Below are 27,498 nucleotides of genomic sequence, written 5' to 3' on the forward strand. Positions count from 1 at the left end.
CTATTTAATCATGATTGACGATCTTGAGCTTGTGGTACTAATCAATCTACCCACAAGTGACATTCTCAATTGGTAAATTCTATTAGAAGAGACCAAGGCTAGTCCCTTTATTAATAATAATACATCCATTCCTGGTTGATAACTTCTGTATTTATTATTTGCTTATTCTTTTCGCCTTAAAAAGAAGTATATTTTTCATGTTTATATTTGTGTGTGTGTGTATGTTTTTATAAATGTATTTATATAATTGAAACCTAAAATAGTAATGTTATATCTATCAAATATTACTTCATTTGTTTTTTTTAATTCTGGGGTATTAAAGAAAATAAAAGAACTTTTATGTGATGTATTTATTACAAGTATAAAACTACATATTTGAAATTTTACACTATAACTTATACTGTGAAATGGATTGCTAATAATCAAAACAAATAATGATAATAAGCTTAATTTAATGAACCACAAACAAACCAAACTCAGAAAAAAATTACCAGATTTCTCTACCATAAAATCATTAGGATTATTATAATTATCTATATATTTTTGAGATTCATTATATAAGATGTCTAGCAGTTTTAATATTAATTCTGATATTAAACATGTTACTATATTATTTTAAATCTATTTAAGATACTTGGTATATTGAAATAATACCCTTCTCTCCTTTTTTTTTTCTCCTCTAGTTCCTCTATTATTAAAAAATGTTAATGAATCAATCTGGTATTTGTTTATTCTGAGTTATATTAGAAATCAGTATCTATAGATTGTTTAAAAAGAAACAATCAATTAACACTCACTTCTAGTTCAACGCTCACATAGTTTAAAATCTATTCCTCGATTCTCTAAAATAGTTCAATATTTTTATAATTTCTTCTTAGTTATTATTCATTTGTTTCTGGTGAGAAAATATACAAATAAGAAACAAATTTTTCAATTTATGGAAGGTTAAGTTATAGAGATTCCAACACTTGAAACTTAAACAATTGTAACATTCAATAGAAAAGAATATAAAATTTCTTATTCAGGAACCAATGTCCATATCAATCAATAGTTTAAGAACTTATGTATCTTTAGAAACATTATGTTCTTCCTGTACAACAGCAATACTTCTTAAACTTCGGGATCTTTCGAACAGGGATGGATCTGTATATATTGGCTCACTTGGATCTTCAAAATGTCTTCTAGGTGTAATCCCACTCATACCAAGTTTTCCAGTTGTGTCAAGCATACATCTTGAAGTTCTATAATTAGAATACAAAAATAAAATTCAATAATCAACTACCATTAGGTATACATTAATTATATTATTAAAATAGATATTCATAAAATAAATTTAAATGAAAAAATAAATAAGATTCTCAAGTATAATAACAATAAATTGTTATTTATTTATAACTACTATATTTTCTTATAGAGATCCTAACTGCTGGACCCAGATTTTGAGATTCACTAGTCTAGTTTTTTTTTACTAAAGAAAAAAAGAAGCCTTTACCTGCCATTCAAAAATGACTTATTTAGAGTAGGCATCAGAACTGAAAATACATTCTGTCTATTTTCTTTTCCAAAATTGTGGGATGCATTGTCAGTTACTAGATTCTTTTTTATTATCCTCCAGTTTTGCCTATTAAAATAATCATATAAAAGTTACAATTATGACAAATATTCCATTTATGTTGTTTTTAATATTTTATATTCCATTAATTTTTAGTAACCATACTTAAATTTATTATGATTATCATTATTCATTTTTTTCAATTGTTCTAAACATTGAATAAATAATTTGATGAAACATTTAAGAAAAGATTTTTAATTATTTACTCACGTTTAATGGTTTTTAACTTATTCATTTTCAGAAAGTAATACATAAAGCTCCAACTACTGACTTGAATAAATTCATACACTTTAATATAAAATATCAAAACTTTCCATAAACCAAATTGATTAAAAGGAAATATATAAATACATTTTTCTCAGCACATCTGTTGTAATTTAATTTGTAATTTATATTGAGACCATTTCGATGTAACAAATATTCAAAATTTTCTTACCTGTAGTTGATAGCTCCATAAACAATAACAATAATTAGTAATATAAACACCAAAGCCATTGCTGAAATTAAGGTATAATATTCTTTACTAGTTAGGCAAACACTCCTGTCAATGACATCTAATCTCTGTTGTTGAGGCATTTCATACCTTGATTCAAATACCTTTAACATAAATGTAAGGTTAGAGTTATGAATATTGAGGAAAATACATCATCATTTAAGAACTCAACTTACTTTAATCATTTCTCTTACATGTTCTTCATTGTCTGTTGAATTGTTTATTGTCGCGATTTCATTAGGGTAATCTTGATTTCCAGATGTTTCTCTCTTTTTTCTTCCAAGAGAAGGTTCACTTTTCCCTGAATTTCCTGTACAATATGCCTAAAATGATAGAAAAATATTACAATTATTTATTTAGTTTCATTAAAAATTAAAAAAATGTTAAAGCATTTAGTTTACAGGTTGACATCCTTCTCTGCAAGTTCTGACTGTAGCTTCAAAAACAAGAAAATTAGATTCTGGAATTTTAAATGCATTAAAACGTGCTTCTAGTCCATCTCCTTCTCGAGATCTATCTAATCCTGGGAAAACATAGTTGTCCACTGGGCATCTGTAAATTTATGAAGAGCTTCAGAATCATCTACTACAACTTATTATCTATGTCTAATTTAATACATTTAAATGATAAGTATACCCAAAACGATCAATAAGTTGTACAGAACGTCCAGAGTAAGGGTCTCTAGCTATTACATTTGTTGCAAATATATCAGTAGCATAATTGTACCCATCCTGTGCTTCTAATCTGAAAGTTAATGGATCTCCAACAGCTATTGTGTTAGTTGGTCTTCCTTGAAATAAAATAAGGAGCCTCACTCTTGAACTTAAGGAATTTTCAGCTGGTAAATATTCAATTGGTATTGGGCTTCCAGAACTAGAAAAATAAATTTTAATTTTTACTATATATATTAAATAAAACATTTCTATGACAGTTTTTTCCTATCATACGATCAAAAAAATGACAATATGCGTATAAACTACAACAAAGTTTATTGGAAGGAATATGTCGTATCAACTTATCGAATAATTATGGAACAGAACAGGTCAGTTTAGGACAGTATAATATTAAGTAATGGCAACTCCTAATAGGAAAGTTAAATTATTTCACATTATAATTTACATTGATTGCTTGCATATAAATTGAAAATAATATGAACTTACTTAGCTGTCATATAACTAGATGTCACAACAGCTTCTCCTGGTCCCCGAAGAAGGCAGGTTAGATTATAACGTTTATCTCTACCAGTTTGGACAGAATCGCTGAATTGAACCACCACAATGTTTGTCATTACATCACCATACTAAACACAACATTGCGAATTTCAAAGATACAGTAAAGTACCAATAGAATGATGAGAACAACATGTTAAATAAAATATTGTTTTATTTATAATAGTTTAATGTTGCAAGAAGTTTATCATTACCCTTTGTGTTCCACAATCTGGATATCCCTGTGCTCCGCTAATCCTTAATACATTTGCTGTCCCTCCATTTCCTCGATAAAAACATCTATCATAGTAACCATGTGTGTAAATTCTTCCTATAAATGGCTCAGGTGTTCGTAAAGTAAACTCCATTCCATCTTCACTGCATACCTGGTTTACTGTTGAAATAAAAAAAGTTACAATTTTTTATTCCTTTTTCATATCACTATTTTAACACTAGTTACCATAAATTTCAATCAGCAGTTGTGTAACTCCGTCGAAATTATGGAATGAAAATATGGAATCATAATTATAATATGATGTAATAAATTAAGGTTAAATTTTGAAAAAAAAAAACTTCTAATATTGCTAAGGTTGAACTATAGCGTGACTACACCTTCTGTTCATAAATATCTTGACTATGTTTTATTTTTATATTACAGTAATGTTAAATTATGGAATATTTAATTTTATCTCAGTATCAGTTAAAATTAATATAAAATGGTCATCATGAATATTTTACCATCTAAACATTCTCCTAAACCAGATCTTCCCCCTGAGCGTTCATAGAAGTCAAAATCTGCAGTTGTTTCAAAAAATGAAGGATTGTTGAGATTCAAGTCACGCGTATCATGATCACTTAATTCACAATTTTCTTTTTGCGGAGCGAAGGGTGCTGCTGGAGGTGTTGCTCTAAAAACAGGAAAAAATATTGAATCAAAATTTAAAGTTCTAAGTTACTTTTATTTATTTTCACTTAGTTTCTTAATTTAATTTTTTATGTTTACTACATTTTCCTGAATCCTCATTCTAATATAAAGACTGATCTTATTTTCACTGATAAGTGGTATATATTTCTCTTCTCTAAATTATATGTATTCTATTTTGCACTATATTTAGAGCATTGATTAATTTTTACTTCAAAATTTTAATAAACCATATTTCACCTGAAGTTAAAAGACCTGCAAACGAATTCTCGAGTTTCTAAACATGCTTTTTCACAAATGCTTAATGATGCTACTGAAAGAAACCGTCTTATAAATTGTCTTCTTGCCCTGAGTCGCACACCAACTTGTTTAAAACCATCAGCTTCATCACAACGAGATATGAACGGCTTTCCTGGTTCACCAGGTGGAATATGGGGGCTTAAATAACCTCCTGGACCCCCAGGACCTCCAGGGCCTCCAGGACCTCCAGGACCTCCAATTATGCTATTACTCCCAAAACCACCTTATAAAAAAAAAATTATTTATATATTTTATTATTTGATCAGAAAAAGTCCAAGAAATAATTACATTAAGTTTTTGTTACAAACTATAAATACACAAGATTACTTACTGAATGGAGGTTGATCTGGTGGTGGTTGTGCCGGAGGTAAACCCCAGTATGCAGGAGGTTCTGCTCCTATTGGAAAATGACTTCCACCATAGTATCCTCCTCCTAATCCACCTCCCAATCCACCACTTCCATACTGTCCACCTCCTTAGAAAAATTAGGTTGTAAGGCAGGATAGGATAATATTAAAAATTAGAGTATGCTTTGTAGATTTAAAAAAAAACTGAGCCTTATGTCTCTGTATTACTAATAAACAAATAACCTGAGAACTGGTTCATTTTGTATTACTATTTGTTTTTTTAACAATTATTTAGATAATTTTTTTTTGTTTTGCCCTTTCTAGTTTTTAGGTAAGAGAGAGCCTCAGTTAGCAGAATGCCTGATACTAGTGATTTAATAGCACTTTGATGAAATATGATCTCTACATTTTAATTTTTAGTTTCAAATAACCATATATGACTTACTCAAAGAAATGATGTAAAGTAGTGAAGTATGTAATAGTTATATTATGTCATTAGTTTAATTGAATAGCTTGTGGAAAGAATGTGACTAGCCAAATTTTTGAAGACTGTTACAATTTTAAGCAAGATCCTCCTTTGTTTTTTTATAAAGCTATTTCTTGTTTTAGTTTGTCTAATATCATCATTTATCAATGAAATGGAATATGGACCCAATTAAATAAGAATTTGTTGGAAACTGCTTTTCTGAACAATTTATTTCATGTGGCTTTTCAAATTCTTCTCCTGAGCCTTTCAATTGTTTTAGAGATAATATTAATTATAATTACAAATATTTTAAATTTATTGATCTTTATGGCACAATTTTTCATTATCCTGTTAGAAACTTCTAAATTACCCAATTAATTCAAAATGTTAGTTATAATCTTTTTTTAATGAAATATTGATTTATATTTTTTTTTTATCAAAAATGTTGAAAAAAAATCATGTCCTCTACTTATTTAATGTTACAGTGAAAAAAAAAGAATCTTTAATAAGATCAAACTGTTTGAAAAAGGACAATTATTTTGAATATGTAAAATCAATAAGTATGAAATAAACTTAAGAGAGATATGGTTACTTTTTTATGTTTAATAAGTATTTTAAATAAATTTCAATTATTAATTAATTGAATTTAAATGTTACAAGAATGAAATTTTCATCAATGTTTTATTGTAATTTAGTTTTATCTCATATAATAAAAATATTATTCTACTAATTTCTATCAAAATAACATACCAATGTGTTGTGGTGGTCTACCTTGTCCAGGATAGGAAGTGTCTTGACCAAGTGGATCTGGTCTGTGCTGAGGGCTTGATCCTGGTACATCTCCTTCTAAATAGTAATCTGAAATGATGTATATTAAAATTCTGACTATACAAATAGTATTCACATTTATTAAAGATTTATTCTTATCATTGTATGTTTTTTTATACAAAGCGTAAATTTTTGTTACAAAATCTAAAAATGCAAAATGATTTATTTTTCTCTGCTTGGGTTAGTGAATGTTGAAAGACCGTGTAGAATAAATCAATCATATGAATAATTTTTAATAAATAGAAATCTTACTCATCAAATTTTCATAATAGTCATAATCCGCATCATATATTATACGATGGCCATCCCTTTGGTTGAATCTGCTAAGGCGGCAAATTCTGAATCTGTCACTATAAACGGCTGATCGGCATTGAAAACTGGCTTGGCGCAGACATTCGTCAAGACATTCGCTCAATGATCTTCCTGTAATTTCAGAATGGAATTCACCTCCAAGTCTGCTGTTTCTATATCTTTGAAATGCTGTGTCTGGCCGTCTCCCGTCGGCGAAAAGGTGTGATGTTCCGGAATTGTCTGCAAACTCGCTTCCCTTTGCTATTGGAAAAAACAAAGAATAATGTGAGTAATTAGAATCTTATGAAATAGAATAATTAGAATGAATGTAGAATCTTAAGAAAATTCTTTCATAACACTTCATTCATTTTCTTAGTGGTCATATTAGTATGATAAGAAAAAATTAATATCTGTGCGTTTTATGTTGATCACGGGTAGAGGTATTCAAGAACAAAATAAAGACTTATTTTACTGTCTGTATAAGAATAGAAGAAAATAAGTGAACGTTCATACTAAACAATCAATAATTTATTTTGGGTAAGTAAATGGGAAAAGATCATTTGACAATATTTTCATTAAGTCATATACCTATATAATATATTGAATAGACCGATTCAAGTAATAAATGATTGCTTTTGTATAGGTAATGCAGTGTTAATCAATATTTACTTTTCCTTTCCTGTGTAACTTGTCTATTGTATGCATGCTAAGTAGAAATCTAATTCCTATCCTAGATGTGGTGTAACAACTTCCTTCATCTATCTACTTTAAAATATGATATTAATAAGTATAATCAATTAACAAACGGCTGCTTTAAACATTCATCATACTTACTTCAACAATCGAAAATAACTGCGAATTTGTCTATTAGATTATGATAGGCAGTGGCGTAGCGTAGTGGAGGCGGGAGTACGGTTCGCCCCGGGCGACACTTTTAGGGAGCCGCAAAATTTCACAATAATTAGTAACATAATATCATGAAAAAATTTGAACCATTTCATTTCATGACTTTTATTTTTTTAATTTGTACATTACCACGACAAATTGTTATTGCCAAAGAGCTAGAATTACTGTATATTTTATTTTTTTAAATTGAAATATCTAAATAAGGGGGTGACAAAATTTTCCACCACTCCGGGCGGCTGACACCCACGTAAACCACTGATGGTAGGTTACTATAATAGATTAGTCTATCATAGATAATTATTATTTATAACGCATCAATAAATCTGTATTCTTGCAGTTGCAGAAAGAGAAATTATCATAATATATAAAACATCCTTTCCTTTCCAATTGAAAAATACTAATAAATTACCGAATCGAATTTCATTTCTATGGAAATTTATCGGGAAAAAATATTAATTTCAAGAACTCGATTTTCATATCGATGATTTTCGAATTTTCAAAAAAAAAATTTCTTGATACAAACACTATATGTCAGTAACTATTAGTAATTACTTCTTTTTTTTTCTTTTTTCTTAAACGTTCTAATTATAGAACTTATTTTTTTCTTTTACAATTTTTTGGCTCATATATTGCTTATTAAATTATATTGGCGAATTGTGTTAGAAAATGAATAAATATAAAAAGTATATTACACTCACGGCTATCCAGACAGACCAGGTCGTACAGATCGTGCGTCGGACTGCTGCTTATCCTCAGATCATCTTTCTGTGATAGGGAATCTTCCTCGAACACAATGCATCTTCGGATTTGTTCGTCATATTCAATCGATCGACAGAAATACCTGTTGGTATAGCGTGATATTTTTACAAAATTTGATTTGAAAGTTAGCCTTACCAGACTAATGTTTTGTGCAGTATGCAATGTAAGAGCAATTTAAAATAACTAATTAAGCATACATACTTTTCTGCTCTCAAACATTGAGCTTGACATTCGATAAGCGAGAGGTTGGTGTAAATGTCAACTTCAAATGGGCCACCTAGTCTCTTGTTTTCCTCTTTGACGAAGATAATTGGTCCGTCACATCTTCTTTCAGCTGAAATAATTGCATTATATTAAATTACACCTACACATTCAAAATGTATCCACTACAAGATAAGTCTAAAATCAGATATGAGAAAATTTATTGTCAGTGCTATTAATTGATAATATCAATTTTATATCAGTATCTAATAATTCCAAATAGGAACTAAATGTTTCTATATACTAATGAATTATTATTATTTTTATGAACCTATTTTGTATTTTTATACACATGAAATAAAAAATAAGTTTGTGAGGTCATATTTCTATATTGTTTAAATCTTCTGTAATCCTCATTAATTTCTGTTATTCAGGTTGCCGGATGTTTTAAAAAAAAAACTTTTTTTTTCAAGTTTGATAATATTTTCAGGTGTAAAAATATAAATCTTAATTAACATTATTAAAATATTTTTTTTTCTATAAATAAAATGTTATTCTGATTCCTAGTAATTAATTTGATAATTGTTCTCCCCTTATTTTGGGCACACCTTCCAAGAAGGTCTCTAACTTCATACGTTAGTGAAACTTGCTCAAACGTTGCTTTAATATGCACGCTTTTATGAATAAACAATCTCATCACAAAGGTCAATAAAGCTCGTTTTTTCTGGTATATCAAAAATGTGAAAAGACGAATTACTCCAGTATTAAATTTGAGGTTTTAGAAATTTATCGAAAAAATATTTCAAGAAACAAACCTACTATTCTTAACTAAACCTACTATTACTAACCAGTAAAAACTCATCTTTTCCTATTGCCGAAATAATGTCTGTAACATTAGTTCTACGGTAGTATAATATACTACAATATTGTTTGATGGTAGAACCAATTAAGGTGAATTCGTTTATAGGTATTTGAGTGTAAGAAACCACAGTCAACATGATTAGACCCATTTCATTTTGGAGGGCTATTTCACACTTTCAACCCAACATTAAATTGGGATATAAAAAAAATAATCTGGATGATTAAGCATCTAATTAAAATATTAATCATTTTAAGCTAAATCGTCTAAATAATAGATATTCTTGTGAAATCTGTTTGAAAAAATAATGGCAATTTATGGGAGAGATTACTCTTTTGAGTTGGTTATTGTAGCAAGTAAAGGGGGGCTGCGTTACCATATGCGTGAGTTCAACCTTCGGAGTGTCAAGCGTGCTTGAATTGGCCCACGGAAGGATATCCGGTCATTCCTGAACACATTAATACACGCTATATGATTCTGTTGCGCTAATATTTTATCTGCCCACGATGCCGTTAGATCTGATATTTTTAATTTTTTTTTGTTCATAACTTTTTTATCCCTGGTTTGGTAGAATTTTTATTGCCTAATAACTTGATACAAGGCACTCAACTCAATATTTGAGCTTGATCTTTGGCTATGGAGATGTATAGATTCAAGTATAATACATCTTTTATTTTAATACCAATTCTCTGACTTTTTAAAAAAGTTAGAGTTCTTAATTGTCTACAAAGAGATACATATATATAACTATCTTCATGTTTTAAGATCTAATTGAACAGTATTTAGTGAAAGAGCTCAGCAAAAATAAATATTTCTTTCCAAATTCAGTCCTTCTAATATAAAACATTTCAAATAATAACATAACTCCTAAATATATTGGATACAAAACCGATGATTATAATCTAAATTCATCATTTTTTGACTTAAACTAAACTATATATATCTTATTTTTTAAATATGTTTTATTTATCCTCGATAGTACCATGAGACGCTTCTTTTCTAGAATAATCATTGGCAGGGACGCCACTACATGGGGCGTATATGGATGTCATCCCTCCAATGATTTAAAAAACCCAACTTCAAACCGCGTAAGCTGTGGTTAAACATTATTTAAAGAAATTATTGTACTCAAAATTCCCTTAAATTCTATTTTGAGAGGTCAATTTTAGAAAAAAGGACTAATGTCGAGGAATACTCTCCAGACCTCAGATAAAAACAGAAAATCTGCTCAAAATTGTTGGGAAGTGTTATATTTCGCCCCTCCCCCTTTCCAAATAAATTGTGGCAGAGACACCTCTTATTGAAATTATGCAATACTTTGGTAGCCAGGGTAGGATTAAGCTTTTGCATAGCCCATGTGATAATGTGAAACTAACAGAAAGTAATCATTTCTGCCAATCTAAGCATGTGATTATATTAGTTGAGTTTGAATGCGTTCTGAAATTATTTGAAACATTGCCGAGCAAATCCTGAAGAAGGTAGTGCATGGTCCCTTGTTATCTGTTGTTGAGTTATATTTTAGAGAAAAAAAAGTTTGTAACTTGTAAGCTTATTCGGTAAATTTGTTTGTTCTTCAAAAATGAACTTTAAATCCTTTGGAAGAAAATTTAAACTATTTCAGCTTATTTTTCTCATAGAACACGGGAAGGTGAAAGGCCAGTAGGCAATTACCTACAATGGATGTTAGGTTAATCCTAGCCTTCTTAGAAAAACAATCCTTACAAAAAAGTAGGAAAACAGAAATATCACATGAATTTTTACCATTCAAGCAGGTGTTCTCGAGGTAGTCCGAGTTTGGATCGTCTTCCAGCAGTTGAGGATGTGACCTTCTGGTGAATCTGCTAAGCCAGCATGTTCTTGCCGTAGCATCGTAAGTAACGGATCGGCATACGAAACTAAATTCATTCAAGCACCTGCAAATAAATTAAATATCCATAATATATGCTCTCTTTCTGTATTGAAATCCTTCTTATATCATCAGTATTATAGAGGAAGGGCAAAATCAACAAATTGTGTATTTAGAAAATTGTTGGATTCGCCCTCTGTACCTAACACTGAAGATATAGTGTGATTAATGTTTTGAACTGACATTAAAGGTATTTTAGTATCTATGTCTTTAGAAGTATCTATGGCTCTATCAGTATCAGAGATATAATAAATCATAATAAAAAAAGGATATTTCGTTATTAGTATAAACATTTAATTTGAGATAACTGTAACTGTTTATTGCAATCAGTTCGATATTATATCATAACATGCTAAAATAGGGAAAAAAAAATTGTCTATGTATTGTTTCGTAGTCATGACGTTACAATTTTTTTAAATTATTGTTTTTATTGATTTAATACAACGTCCCAGGTTGTTACAATAATCAGACAGTAAAGAAAGATTGTAGTAACGATTATATGGAGTAAAATATACCTAAACTTCTAAATCATGAAAAATAAATCAAGAAAATCCAAATTTTCATTTTAAAAACATATATGAAGCTAAGTTTCATATTTATAAAAATATATGAATAATTAACAAAAGTATTTGATCGAGTCATTGATTTATCACAGCTATAATGGCCGGTACGTTTAACTCTTAGCATTGAATATTAAATTCACGTTTGAGATCCTGGCTAAAATATTTATTTAGTTACATTTATTATTATTTTTATGTTTCAAAATACCCTTGCCAGCCGAATTGATCAAAGCATTTTTCCTAATTTATATATTTTTTTTTCAAGTTCATTCACCTGTCTTCACAATCTGTCCTGTTTGCGGCGATCACTTCCTTAATATCCGAAACTGCAAGTTTTAGTTTTTTTCTGGTGTGTCGTTCGAAGACGTAGTGGCGACTGGGACATTCTCTTTCGATTCTGCTGGCTGAAAAAATAATTCATACATATATACTTAACGTGTATATTTTATCATCAATTATTAATTAATTTTTAAAATAATGCAACTTCCCAGACTAAAAAACAGGGAAATGTCATAAAAATTTGCTTCATTAACAAAATAATCAAAAGAATATATCCATTTAACTGTATATATTTTTTCTAAGTCAATTATAAAATCTGTAAGTAGACATAGTTTTTTATTTTACTAAATAATTTTGAATGAGTATTTTTCCTCACAGTATTTTTTACTTATATGTAAATGAAATTAACTACACGTATTTAATGACAAATCGAATTATTTTAACAGTATTATAAATAAATATTTAGAATTGTTTTTTTATTTAAGACAGTATAAGTAAATGTTATAATTTAAGTATCAATACAGGGAAACAGACAGGTGGGGAAGGGTTTAATATTTATATAATATAGCTTTAATATAGTCTGTTCTATATAACATGAGTCTGGATGGTGTTGAAACCTTGTGTAAAGAAACTTTCGTCAGAACTGTGGCCGGCTACTGGCTTTTAATAGGAGTGACGTGGCTGTGAGAGAAGCACTGGGATCTCTTGGAGCCCTGCTTTGCCTTCCACATTATGGAGGAAAAAATTGGTTCAGAGCTGCCAACGCTGAATGTAAATAAGTACGAATGTGTCTGATGTATTTTTAAAATTTTACTTTAACTTAATTTTTTTTATCTTGTCTATAAACTGTTCTATTATGATATTTCATTTTTTGTTGTTGTATATTGTTATTATTTAATTTTCTTCTTTTAGACTGTATATATATTATATGAATGAAAACGTAGAACTCTGATGCTTATTGCCTTTGACTGTGGTACTTTTAATAAAGGAAATTAACAATAACCATTACTCCTATAGGTAACATGTCGATCAAAAATTCATCCGAGACTCACGTTAAACCTTGGAGACTAAATTTACCTTTAATTTTGTGCCTAGAGTCAAATTTGTGGATATTTAATTAATTCTTTTTTTAGGCTGAGGAATAGTTGATTTTATAGTGACAAGTGAAGTAACTAAATTTTTTTTTTAAGTAATTGTTATTATATTATTTTTAAATATATCCATTGGAATTTTTATCAATGGGTATATCCTGCACGTGTCTGTATCATGTCATTGAATAACTAACATAAAATTTACTGGTTGAATATATTTTGAATACAGTCCTTAATATCAATAAATAAATAAAAATAAACGAAAAAAAATATCTTACAGGATAGGCAAACTTCAGTGTAGTGAACGCTGTTGGGCACCAGAACCAGGTTACCAATCCCTTCAGGATGGGCTTGTTCTCTTGTGAGGTAGCAGGTGGATTCCTCGTACTCTACAGTACCGCTGAAAGAAGCGATACGGCTACCGGGCTGGAAGTCGAAAGAGGTACAAGCACGAACCAGGTTGTTGGTTGCTGTTCTATCCCTTAGGCATAGTTCTTGACACTGTTCAAGAACTCGAAAAGGTGGTGCAGTGTCGCGTACCTCGAAAACAATACAAGTGTCATAATCCTTTTTTCAGCAAAATTGTCGTTTTATAAACGTTCCTTCATGTTTTCCCTTGCTTAGGAGACAGTTGTTTAAAATGCATTCCAATAGATGAAGGAAGCAATTATAAAACGAAATATTTTTTTAAGGGAAGCTAAAAGTGTGCATTTAAAGGAAACCTTAAGCAAGGTGCTCCATAGGAACGTTTATAAATAACCAAACTTTCTCAAAAAAGTGAGTGATTACAGAATATTATTGTTTGTATCAATTATTGCAACAGATACATTTAAAATTTATAATAGCTAAGATATACTGCAGTGGAATCTATTACAATCCATTTTATTGCTATAATGAAATTTTAATGACATAACAAATTATGATAACTTACAACATCGTCGTCAAATCCTTGTAGTTGTTGATCTGGTAGTCGTTCGTACATTACTCGACCCAAGCCCTGATTACATGTGGTTTGGGCTGGAAAATTAAACAAAAACAAACGTTGATCATTCTAAATTTAACTTGATGGGACGTAAAAGAATTTGCTTATGAGATAATTATTAGTGTTTGACAAATTCGAAAATATTAAATCTCATATTAACAAAGGAAGTTCTTCGTAGATCGACTTTGTGAATAAATGATAAAAACTGCTGATCAAAAACATCAACTTTCGCCTCACATAACAACAAATAGGAAACGTACAAGTTGATAAGTTATATATATAAGATTGGTGTTATGAGGTTATAAAGCGCGATAGTCCAATGTCAAAGCGTTTGCATGTGACTGTTAGTTCACGATAGATAGTGCTACTAACTAGAAAGAAAATTCTGATGGTACGGCAGTGGTACCACAATGGCTGTTTGCGACAGCTGTCTCAATAACCATCACCTGGGCTTAAAGTTCAATTGGTTAATAATCTTATATTATTACATTATTGGGTTTAAAAAAAAAATCTTGTTTTAATTGCCATTTTCATTTACCCTGTATAATTCGTGGATGTTTATGTACATTTATAATTGTTAATAAACTAAGATTTTAAAAAAAGAAAAAAGTTAAATTAGTACCCCTACAACTCAAAAAGGGTCAGGGGTGCAATACTTTGAAAGGAACTACTGTGAATAGACCAACGGTTGTACAAGGAGGTGATTTGTTCAGAATCTTGCTCTACCGCCAGATTTTTACCCAATTAAGTGTACCCACTTTAAGAGGCTGGGTGGACTCCTGAGGGTCCCCGAACCCATTGGGGTTGACTAATGGCTTCAATGAAACAGAAAATAATTATTTGCCATAGCCGGTTTTGACCTTGGGCCCTTGGCATTAGTAGCACAGTGCCTTACCACTGAGCTGCGCACTTCCACATAAACTGATATAATGTATATAATTTATTATATTTTTTTTGGTTAAATAAAATAATTTTTATACAAGTTAAGTCTCAAAACGCTCTTTATTATTTCTTTAAATTTCCAACGCTTCAGCCATCCTACCCATCCTCAAAGACAATCTTCAATATAATTTTATACCTCACATCCAACAATTTAAAAACTTTTTGAAGGCTATTCGGCCTAGATCATTAATTTCAGTCAAATCATTTTTGTCACTATTTCCATAATTAAAAAAAAAAAATACTGATGAACTATTATCACAAATATTTTTTTATTATGTGTAATTTTAGAATGTTTTTTTTAACTCTTTTTATACTTAAATTTTAAGTCCACTCTTTATATACAGGTTTTGATATTTTTATTTAAATAAACTTGTGTAATGATGATTCTATGCAGTATATACATTATCGCTCATTATCAGTTGCTTGATATACAACTGCTATCGCAACACCTTAACAAGGCTCCTACTCCCTTTCCCACAGCTGTCAATAGCCAGTGTGAGTGAATAGTGTACGTGGTCAATATTTATCGAACCATTTCCTAGGCTCGATTGTAATGCCAAAAGCAGTTCCGCTAGGTTACATTTGAATTCCTGGTTTTACACAACAAAAGGTACAAGGGCCCACAACAGTGTCATTAGCAGCTTATCTTTAATATGGAAGTTGTGAAGGTTGTAGTATCTGCCGTTCATTTCTCTGAATGTTTTGTGGAAGAGGGAGAGGGGATAAGAGGGTTGTGATTAATGATAAATTATTTTGAATATCCTGAAATAGGATTAAAGAAGAAACGCTGATGATTGAAAAGTATACAAAGCAATAAAATTTAGATGTTATACTTTTCAAGGAAGTCTTCAATTTCTTTCCAAATATTAGTAAAAGGATTATGAAATTCAAAGGATTCCAAATTAATTAAAAAATTAATCTATATTTAACTGAAGTATACTGTCTTCAATTAGTCTAACAAATTGCTGGCTAAACTGTTAAACTTCCTTCTTTTGTCGAAGAAACCTCGTCTTGCGTATCGTCTGGGATTTGGATTCTATTGCCGTCCAGGAATTTCTTTCGGTGTATTGGGATGCTATAACTTCATGCTTTTGTACTGTATACGTAAAAGTATACTATAAAAGTAAATGCATAATGTGATCTAAGTCTGTGACTGAAAAGAGCACTTTCAAGGTGGAGAGTTCATCGTATCTCAGTTATTCAATTTTGGCTTGATTTTAAGCCGACAATCCAATCGTTTCAAGTTTTCTAAATTAAATTTTGGAACTTGTAAATCTTTTAGTATGTCATCATTGCATATTGGTGTCAGAAGAATTGCATAAGACATTAGTCCTTGTACAAAACTGTTCACAGCATAAGGCCCTGATTTTGGGCGATGTGATGGAACTTGTGAAATATGCTGGCGAGGCTGGTGCAATTAACCACCGGTACCGGAACCGGAAGCTACATAAAAGAGCGGGGTCGGCGGCCCAGTTCCCCGGCGGCTGGAACTAATCGCATCGCTTCCTGTATCGCCGGATAGCGGCAGATCCATTCACCCCTGCCGTCGCGGCTGTCTTACACCCAATTGGCGAGTGGAACAGCCTCTTCGATCCGTGTCTCCAGCCAATCCGGAGCTTCCTCTTTGGCCAATTTCCCTTTCAATATGGCGATTGGTCTACAATAGATATTTTTCGGAGTTATTTCAGAATGAATAATAACATGCTTCATGGAATATTTCGAATAAAATTCATCTTGGTTTAAATGAATATAACATAAAATACAATGAAATGTCATTGTTAATTTTTTCACAATAACGGTTATCATATTAATATACAGAATTACAGCCCTTTTTTTGCTTGTAAACTCTAATTGGGAAAATTATAGAACCAACCTTTACCGAATTTAAACTATATTTAAATACACTGTCCCTATAAGGTTTAGCAATAATTAAATCTACCGTTACAGACAGCTAATATGTATATTTTACAGGTTGAATATTTGAACTCTCAAATTTCAGGAACTACAACAGCCCGATTTGAAAAGTTCTGCATTAGATTGAATATTTATTGAGAATGATTTTTGACTTTTTATAACATCACAATATGACCCACAGGAACTTACCAGTGGCCATAAACGTCAATAAATCAGGAAAATTATAATTAATAAAACTTCAGACCCAAAACTTCAAACTGGTTCACCACAATAACTTTTTTTGGTTAATTGTTAGAAATTCAACAGTTTTCATTTGGCTGCCAGAAAAGGCGGAAGAGCAATGCCTATAAAATATTAATGAAAAAAAATGTTGATACCAACGAGAGTCAGATCATGCAGAATATGATTTATTACTTTATTTATTTATATAGTCCTATGAATTCATCTTTTTTCTTGCAATTAATTTCTGAAATACCACACCATGAACAAATGTTAATTCAAATTTTCGGTCTTTATCTATGAGTGCGGGTGAAGCCCCGATGGAAGACACAACTATATGATAAAATAATAAATACCGTAATCATAATTCAATCTATTTGTCTTCATTTAATCTTAGGTATTAAATCATTTCCATTATTTTTTCACGAAATCAATATAGTATTTTTGACAAAATATAAACTATTTTGTTTGGAACAAAATCACATATGCATTAATATTATTTTATTTAAGTGTTGTTGTTTCAATAATTTATGTTTAAACAACAATTCTAACTATTATCGATAAAATATCCCTTGTAAAGGATACGAAATATAACTGTTTTTGAAGGGAGTTTGTTAACACATGGTTCAAAAAGAAACGCAAATTTTCCTTGTTCATTGATTATTTTAGAACTTTTAAGTTGAAATAAAATGAGAATTTTGTTTTTTAGCAGTTTGATGGAATCGTATTTAGCTTATTGGGAGGAATGGACAAACAGATAAAGAAAAGTTTATCAAGTGGTTTTATATTGTAGATACTTTACAAGTGCACTTGTGATTTAATGAAGTATTTTTCTTATAATAACTTATATAAAAAAAAAAAAAAGCATCGTTTTTTCTTTTTTTGCTGTATACTGTTTGATTTTTTCACTGATTCATGTTTTTTTAAAGTAATAATTAATTATTACTTATAGTGAACTGAATTTATTAATGTAGATCCTAAAGATTTTAACCTTGAGCGATAAGTATGAACTAAATATGTAGAGAGGTAATTCAGAATGAAAATTGCTTACTCTGATAAGGACCGACCAGCATTAGAGAATGCAGCAATAGGATAAAATTTCCATAAAAAAAAAATAAATTAAAATTAAATCTATACCACAAGTGTCGGGGTTGCAGTATTTAGTAAGGAAGTACTGTTGCTTGACAAACGTTTGTCAAGGAGGAGATTTCATGAAGGATGGACTGCTGAGGGCTCCCGAACTCACAGGGCTGACTCACGGCTACAGTTAAGCAGAAAATAATTATCTACCACAGCCGGATTCGAACCCGAGTCCTTGGAGTTAGTAGCACAGTGCCTTACCATTGAGCTACCCACTCCCATTTCATTTTTCCATAGTGTTATAATAATAAAAGTTTTTATTAATATTATTATTTTTGTTATTATTCAATAAAAAAAAAAAAAAAAAAAGCACAGCTAAATTATTGAATTAATTTTTTTTTTGATGATAAGGAAATTGGTGGGATATAGAGATTTTTCTTCTAAATTATCCAACAGAGAATTTTGGTTCATTTAACAATCCAATGCCTATCATCACCTAAAGGTGACAACTTCAAGAATATACAAAAAATAATTAGATATGTTTAGCTACCCCATTGCACCTAGATTGGCTCATTTGAACGATTTTAGGGTCGTAAAAAAAATAATAATTTGTCAGTTGGCAAAATTTTACTCGTCTTAATCATTTAGTTGTAACCGTTCTGAGGTTTCAATAACTTGCATGATTTACAAATTGTTTTACTATAATAACCGATCGAACAAGGTAAGTAAAAACTGTAAATTTACATTCTATTTTAATTGAATGTGAATTGTCACTAAATATGTGCATTTTTAGAAAAAGTATTGTAAATTATAGCTATGATCCACATTTCAATATTATGTGCCAGTGCCTATTGTCACTTATAGGTGACATCCATACCAAATCTATTTTAAAAAAAATTATGTAAAATTTATATTTTTATATAATTTAGACTGAACAGAGAAACAAAAAGGAAAAAAAATATTTACGTATATTTTGTCGCTCATTGTTAGAAAATATAAATGCAAAATGAACAATTAAAATATTTTATTGACAATTGCAATGGTCTGATTATTTTTGGATAATTTCGGATTCATGTACCTTCGTTACAAATTAAATTTATTTAGACAGGTAGTGTTTTATTTATTTAGTGTGGTCAATTTAAGTTGTATAAGTCACAATTACTTGATTTCTGTGTTTTGTTTTTTTATTTATTATCTCGTTCATGTCTACCAGTTAATAAGTAACTTGACTAATTTACTTTTTGGTATACTCTTATCCCACCGAATGTGGTGAGATTGTGCCAATCTTTTTTCTTCATCATAGCTGCCATGGATTCAGTAATGGGACATTCAGACACCTCTTACTTGGAGGAAAAACAATATCCTTACTTAATTTTGACTGTTGTTTTTATTTTTACAAAAAAAAAAAAAAAAGATTATTAATCAAACATTATAATGTACGTTGACCCAAACCTAACAGTAAAATTTAATAAAGAAATTTCTGAGCTTCCCTTTTTTCTGTAAGCAGATATTTTTTTTAATCACAAAATAATTTTATGTAACTAAGTCCATTAGCATTATTTAGTCAAAATACAAATACTTTTTTTTTTTTGTCATTATGCCTAACTTAAAATTCTTATACACACTTTCCATAGTTTAAACAACAAAAAAATACTGTAACAATACAGTACTACATCAGAGGGACTTTTTTTTTGTAATTTTTATTAGCTTTAATGCAAAAGTTCTGTTAATTGATTTCTTCGACAGGTTACTTTATTAAACCATTCTTGAAACAATAAGAACTGTTATATTAGTTTCAACTATTCTAGTAGTCGTGTCAATAATTTCTCAGTTCACAAAAAAAGTTAAAAGTGGTCACAGCTTATGAAATAACTAAAACAGAACTCAAAAAAAGTAACTAAAAAGTTACTAAAGTAGTAAAAAAATAACTAATGAACTGAACTCACCACATCAAGTTGACTTATTTTAATGACAATGTGATAACATGACAAATAAAATAAATACAATAATAAAACTTCACTAATACTTCATGTAGCAGGAGACTAAAAGAAATTACTTATCAGTGACTAAAACTAATTCTTCATACCATGAGAACAAACACTTTTCACAAGCTGGAACTAAGTTATAAAATAATTAGTTATTAAAAATAGTTAATTTTTATTCAATTTTAGTTTTTCTGTTTACTCATAGAACTCTTTTTGTGATATATAAAATATTAATTTAATTTCGCTGCTAGATATACTTATGAATTAATATGTTATTTTCTTGAAAGTAGAACTCAATAATTACTAATTAAACGCATAACTAAATCATGAAATTAATTTAAAATGCTCAAACATTTATTAATAACTTGATTTATGATGTATATTTTATCTTATTGTAATGTGATCTCATTAATTTTCATATAAAATATGATATAAGACGAAATATCTTTCTAATTCAAGATATCCTAATATGGAAGAATGGTTTATTTTAATGTGATATATTTTAAGATACGATCGTTTACACGATTAATTATTTAGAGCAAAGTTTTCATATTATTTTTTTTTAATAAATTAATTAAAGAAAATATATCAAAAGCTCAAACCTCAAACTTCAAAAAAAGTTGTTCAGTATAAGACAGTTGACCATTTTGTACTTTTATCAGTACAAAACTAATAATTATAATTAGTGAGTTCACATATTAAAAAAATACTAGAATTCTAAGAAAACGTAATAGAACATAATTTATAGTAGAATAAATTTGCTAAAATGTGAGCCCTAATAGTTCAGTTTACGTTCAATAGTTCCCGAGATATATTTGTTTTAATAAAAACATTTTTGACAAAATAAATTCGTAAAATATTGATTTTTCGTTGTTCGGGAAAATCTCGGGGACTATTAGACGTAATGATGCCTATTGGCGCCCAAATTAAATCTAGTTAATGCACAGTTATGTTGTTGATAACACTTTTGTTCATAGGCGTATTTATTTATTATATAAGCAAATATTTATTTTAGAAAATTTACTGTACTTTAAATTTATTAAAGTATTATTATATTAAAGGTGTGAAGTTGTTTAGCGTTGTAGGCAGTTTTATGGATATGGAGCTTCGAACACAAAAAGTGAGAATATTTTAAATTTCTCTCGAATAAAATAAATTTCAGAAGGCGTTCACCTTAAATAATTCAATATTTATTTTTTAATGACATTTACTGGTTCTCTTGTATAATATATGTAAAACTTGAACCTTTCTTAAGCAGAAACGCGCAATTGTTTCTTTACTTAAAAAAAACAACTCAAAAATGAACTTTTTGTAACTTCTGGAACAGTCGCCGTTCGTTATTCCCCTTGACGTAGCAGGGTCAGTTAACACTTGATTGTTTATAGTTTTAATTAAAATAATCAAAAATTGGGGTGAAATAACTTATTTTTTTATAACTAGTTACTCCCCTTGGGCTCTTGGACTATGATAATATATAAAGGACGAATGTTGATATTAATCAATCCTTTGAAAATCGTTATTTCAAACCTAAATTTTAGCAAGTAGTTTTTCATTTTTTTAAAAAAAGTTTGTTTAAAAAAAACATTCGTTTTTATCTCTTGAATACAACATTTCAGTCAATTTAATTTTTTGATGAATCTGATTTTTAATGTTATGATTTCGCTTGATTTCCTCAGGATCCCTTTATTCGTTTAATAAATTATTTGTTTTTTTCTTCAAACTATACTCTAGAGAATCTAATATTGAATTCTGGTGTAAAATCTAAAATTTCATCAAATTGTCCCACCGTTCCTTACGTTATAATTCTTCAATCTTCATAGATATTTTTCTTTCCCCAATTTGGATGTCTTCTACATTACTACACTTTCAATCAGAGTGTTGGATCTCGGAAAGAATTTTGCCGCTTCTACGCTCCGCCTCTGTTTCAAATGTAGTGATATATATTTTTTTATTATTACTCTTTATATATTACCCCCCTCTGTATGTATAATATTTATATATTATCCCCTAAAAATAACAATATGACAGAATATACATTAATTTGTCTGATTTTTTCAGGAAACGTTCAGTTTCTTTAGATCAAAGAAAAATTAATATCATTATATTTCACCTGAATAGAACCTGTCTACATAAATGGAATAGATTGATAATTAAGGAGGCGTAGGAATAAATGGTGTTTAAGGGAAGGTGTATAATAAAATAAAGAGATGGAAGTTGGTATGCAGATAAATGTAGCAGGAACAAAGAAGAATCTGTTAAATGAAAGTGCATATCCACTATTCAAAGAGTATACAGATGAACCTAGATTTGGAATATTAAGAATAGAGTTATTTTTCATCCCAAAGATACGTTTACACGAGCCAGCTTTTCTCTCTTGATAGAGGTAGATAAAGTCTCGAGAGTAAAAATTACAGGTGTAAAGGCCCCAATGGATTCTCACCGAAAATTATTGGAGAGCTCGCGAAGAGTCTCAATTATTCAAAAAAGTTTTGAAATTCTAAGAGTACTTATTTGAATGAGAGTGACATCACAATTCTCGAAGATTTCTCCCTCTACTTTCTGTGAGAACTCTAAGATGTACTAGCGAATTCAATTCTCGAGAGTATAATTATCTGTCTCGAGAGTGAAAAGCCCCCGAAAAATATACTTCTTCTTTGCCAAAAAGCGAAAGGTAAAGAAGAAATATATTAACATGACTAAGATTTTTTCTAGAGGACGTGATAGCGAATGTGCCTGAGTGCCTAGTTAAGAACATTGTCGGTTCGATTCCCACCTGGGTTAGTTAATATTCATTTCAGAGGGCACTGTTGTCCCGTATGGCGAAAAACCGAACATAATGATGGTTTTTCTGTTTTCCTCTAAACTGAATCTACCAATATCCAATCTTAGTTATTCATAGCCAAATTTTCAAGGTACTAAAAAAATAATTTATTTCATATGGAAAGACAATATACCATATTTTAATAATAACTATTTATAGCGAAGGAAGAATAAAATGGTATCAAAAATACATTACGCAATCACAACGAAAATTGATTTTTGAACTGCTTCGCAACGGTCCCGAGAAATGAGATACCATGTAAGTAAATGGTGGGCGGTATAAGTGTTTGATGAGAGAAAAGGAAAAAAGAAATTACTTAACTCGTTATAAAAATTTTCACCATTATACTTCTACGGCTTCTAAGCAGGTGGTAAATCTGATTTTGAAGTTACATATGTTAAATTTCAAAACAATTCGGCCAACATTGCTTCTACCTGGGTATTTACAATTCTAATGAAATCATGGGCACAATATTGCTAAATAACTAGTAAGCCGTGAGTTCCAAAAGAAAATGCAAAAGATTCCTCCTACCCATATTTTTCAGCTGAAATTATTATCATATATTTTTTTCTTCATAAATATATTAGAATTTTTATAATAAACGTGACTAAGAATGCTTCAGTTTTTACTCTTTAGTAGAAATAATTATAAATATTTAATTATTGCTGTCGGGTCTTATTTTTTATAGTCCTGATAAAGGTGACTTCTAAACGTTCCTAAAAAAAAAATTAATGCCTCATTTTGGACTAATATAAATTTTCTTTTGACAAACGTTGACATAAACGACCACAAAACAATTTTTTTCCATAACTATATGCTAAAATTCAAATATAAGAAATTCCGAAATTTTCTTCTAATGAAAGTTTTTGAAAATTTTAGAAAAAATAAAATATTTTTCAATATTCAATACAAGGCTGTCAAATTATTATCGATTGTATAAAAATAATAATAATTTAAAAATTAATATGTTTAAATTAAATTTAAAATATTTTTTTTTTTTAATAACTTTATTTGAGATGTTATAATTTATTTTTAAATACATTTTTATATTCTTGTTGGGCTGAAATATAAAATGGAGAAAGCCACGCCTACATTCTCCTTCCTTGACTGGATGCTCCTCCCCTCTCTTTCTTATAAGGATTTCTCCATTTTGTCTCAGAAAATATCTTAAAACCTTATATGAAAGTAAGCGAATGTATTCCAAGTTTACTATATTATTTTTTTAATTAATATTACATAAAATTTATATTTTTAAAAAATCTCATGCAACTTCAAACGAATAAATTTATTATATTAAACATTATTTTTCGATTGAAAAATGGAAAACTATCTTGAATAAATTACATAAATTAAAAAAATGGTGTTAATATTTGTAACGAACATTTTATATAGACTAGTCATGATTTTTTATAGTAACTTGTGTTTTCAATTATTGTTTAAATTTAATTTTATTAAACTCAAAAAATGTTTTATTTATATATATTTGTTTAATGTTTTAATCACTACTATATTAATCTACAACTTAATGTCACAAACTTGAATTAAAAAAAAAAAAAGAAATTTTGAAACCCTTTCACATTATTAATGTTGGTGATATAGCTTAGTTTAATCTAATATCTGAACCTAAAACTTTTTCTATAAAATTGTATTCCAAAAAGGCATTTTTTATATTATACACGTATCGAAAAATATTGTATATTTTGATATTTACTGATCCAGATAATTTTTTTAAAAACTAAGTATATAACAATAAAACACATTTTATTTATATAAGGTTATACTAATAACTAAATATCGGGCAACAATAATTACAGTGATCAGATAAGTTTCGTAATTTTAATTTAAGGTTTTAAAGGAAATCCACACTGGTTTTTAATGCTAAAAAAGCCCTGGTTAATATCTCCCTTTGGCACTCAAAATTAGAGATAGGTAAGTGAATTGGGAATTGAATCAATGAGTCGGTTCCTCTGAAAGAACTATCCTCTCAAGAATCGCGACTCACTCGAGAGTCGGCCGATTCTCAATTCAGAAGAGTCGAAGAAGTGAAAGTAGGGAAGATCGTTGTTGACTGTGTTTAATTAAACGAAGATTGGAATGTGGTAAAACAACCCAAATAGAATTAACAAATAATTAATAAGTAATTTTTTATAATATTTGAGTTGTTTTTTTCACCGCACCCGTACCAGCTTCCTTTTATTAGAAAGTAGAGAACATTTTGTATTCTTAAAGACTACCCGTTGAAACTGAGTTGTTTGATTTTTATTTTAAGGCAATTTATATATTTAAAAAATACTCAGCTTTGTTACTTTATGACAAAATAAAGCACAGCAAACCAGAACAGCTAGTTAATAAATGTACATGGCTTCTAAGGGTAAGCATTATGCGAACATAGTTAAATAAAGTAAAGGATTCTTTTTTTATTTATCTATTGCACTTTATATTTATATTAATGTTCAGATAAATGTTAACTTAAATCATTAACCCCTAAATGATTTTATTCTCCTTTTAGATAATTGACGGAAGGCCTGGGAATATTTTAAGTTTTTTATTTAATAGAATTTAGTTCTAAAAATTAATTTGTGCAGTTTATTTTTCGTTTTATATTTAAAAAATATTTTTCCCCCCAGAAAAACTACAAGGTTTGGAAATTTTCAATGTGTTCTGTTAATATTATGTTCATTTTCATCAATTATAAGAAAATATGAATAAGGTAAAAGGAATAGAAGAATCGTTCAAAAGAACCGATCCACCACAAGTAGTGAATTAGGAACCGGTTCAGTTAAAAGAATCAAACTTTCCGTCTTTGCTCTCTTTTTTTCTTAACAGAATGACAGTATACCTTGTCATAATAAGGAGTGTTCTTTTACTGCCGTTTTCTGAATCAATTCAGAAGAGGATGAAGTCCTTACGAATTTATGCAATGTTATATTTGCGTTACAACGTTAAGGGGCCTCCATTGGCTGGAGCAAGGGACTGCCGGGGTTAATAGAATAATGGAAAAGAGAGTCTGTAAAACTATAAATTTGTCAATAATGTATAAGGAATTTATTTACTTGTATATCAATCTATAGATTTTTCTACCTTGGCGGTCGCTCTCCTCTATTCCTTTAAACCCGTCCCAGAATCCGTTCAGATATGAAACGATGACTTAACATTGGTCAGGGGATAAATATGGTGGTTGGAAAGTATTAACCATACGAACTCCCAATAATATCATGATGTGAATCAGACAAGTTAAAAACACGTTTTTTTAATATTTATGTTTTTAAAAAATCCTTATATTTTAAAGCTCTGTGATAAATAATAATCAAAATATAATATTTTTTTCGAAATAGGAAAGACAATATTTTTTTTAATTGATTTCTGTAAGCTTTAAACACTATCCCTGGTCTGTTTATTTACTCCAGATCATATGCTATTTTCTACATACAGGGGCTTCAGAGTTAGTTCTTAGTAGCAATAATTTGTTCCAATAAGGACAATATATTATTGATGTAGGAGCAAAATCTAAAATTTCCCAACAATTTTGGCTAAATTTTCCCAGCTTTCCGGAAATCTGGGGGTAAGTCCTGAAATTAGCCGTTTTACTTAACATTTTTAGAAAGCTATCCTCTCTAAATAGCGTTAATAAGCAATCTTGAGTATAAAAACCATTTTGAATATTTTTTTATTACAATTTATGCAAGAGTAAGATCTCAAATTTCCCATGGATTTTTCTCTTTGACTACATTACTACATGACAGTTTACGCTTCTTTAGAGAATTCCCAACTGACTGCAAAGCCCTTCTGATATATAGGAAATAAGGATATAGGACCAGTTCGAACGATCCGGAAGTGGATGTAGAGGTAAAGTAGAAATATTCAAAGGATTACATAGATTTGATACCATGAGTCCATGATTACAGAGGGATAAAACGGGATGGACGATAAGATTCAGCATAATTTTAAATATTCAGGTATTCTTTATAAGGAGCCTGCTTTCATTAATGACTTTACTATATTGAACTTAGTAACCTTTTTAAAATTTTGCTATGATACACTAAAATTATATCTATGTTTCAATCTTTGCAACTATTGTATGTTTTACAGGAAAAAGAACTTTTGTGTCTGAATGACATTGAAAAACATATTTTGCAACTTGTACTCAGCTATATCTTGTGTTGCATTCAAATATTTTTTTGCTGTTAAAACTAATGCAAAAGTTTGCGTGTCCGTTCAATATTAAATTTAAAATTACATTTAAAACTAACTGCTGACCAGTGCCGTGTGTCAAAAGATTATACACGGTAACTTTCTCAGCAGAACATTACTGGAGTGCTACTTGACAGATGAAACCCCGACAATTCAGAGGATTGATAGTGGTTCTGAGTGTGATATCAAAGTAACTTACCATTGGTGAGCATCTTGAGAACAGTGAGAACTGTTATAGCTTGGACCATATTGGGTAGGTATGTTTTCATTTTGCAGTAACTCTCTCCTCAGAACAGACTCTCCGTTGGCATGACTGACTCTGACCGCGGACTCGCT

General features: G+C 29.5%; 1 protein-coding gene across 2 annotated transcripts; it reads right to left on the minus strand.

The window, feature by feature from the left end:
- Positions 1 to 341: 341 nt before the first annotated feature.
- Positions 342 to 27,498, minus strand: nompA (no mechanoreceptor potential A). 2 transcript variants are annotated; one of them, XM_014421742.2, is made up of 20 exons: positions 27,362 to 27,498; positions 13,960 to 14,045; positions 13,307 to 13,568; positions 11,933 to 12,062; positions 10,954 to 11,105; positions 8,334 to 8,466; positions 8,072 to 8,214; positions 6,429 to 6,728; positions 6,099 to 6,206; positions 4,867 to 5,010; positions 4,476 to 4,758; positions 4,052 to 4,221; positions 3,529 to 3,707; positions 3,266 to 3,405; positions 2,742 to 2,978; positions 2,507 to 2,657; positions 2,282 to 2,428; positions 2,049 to 2,209; positions 1,493 to 1,621; positions 342 to 1,241 (listed from the first exon to the last, which is right to left on the minus strand). In XM_014421742.2, the coding sequence occupies exons 1-20, from the start codon at positions 27,429 to 27,431 to the stop codon at positions 1,061 to 1,063; spliced, it is 3,306 nt and encodes a 1,101-aa protein (XP_014277228.1). In that variant the 5' UTR covers positions 27,432 to 27,498; the 3' UTR covers positions 342 to 1,060. The 2 variants fall into 2 exon arrangements, with proteins under 2 accessions (XP_014277228.1, XP_014277227.1); XM_014421741.2 differs by having other exon boundaries at positions 8,066 to 8,214.

The sequence above is a fragment of the Halyomorpha halys genome, unplaced genomic scaffold (assembly GCF_000696795.3).
Source record: "Halyomorpha halys isolate HHAL.00 unplaced genomic scaffold, Hhal_1.1 Scaffold337.1, whole genome shotgun sequence".
In the NCBI taxonomy this organism is placed as follows: Eukaryota; Metazoa; Arthropoda; class Insecta; order Hemiptera; family Pentatomidae; genus Halyomorpha; species Halyomorpha halys.

Bases quoted from the DNA above. Each gene is read 5' to 3' on its own strand.
- nompA (XM_014421741.2), bottom strand. From the start codon at position 27,431: ATGAAAACATACCTACCCAATATGGTCCAAGCTATAACAGTTCTCACT. The intron at 13,569-13,959 runs GTAAGTTATCAT...ATTGTTTTCGAG, and splicing joins AAGGATTTGACGACGATGTT to GTACGCGACACTGCACCACC. The intron at 12,063-13,306 runs GTAAGATATTTT...TTATTTTTTCAG, and splicing joins CACTGAAGTTTGCCTATCCT to CCAGCAGAATCGAAAGAGAA.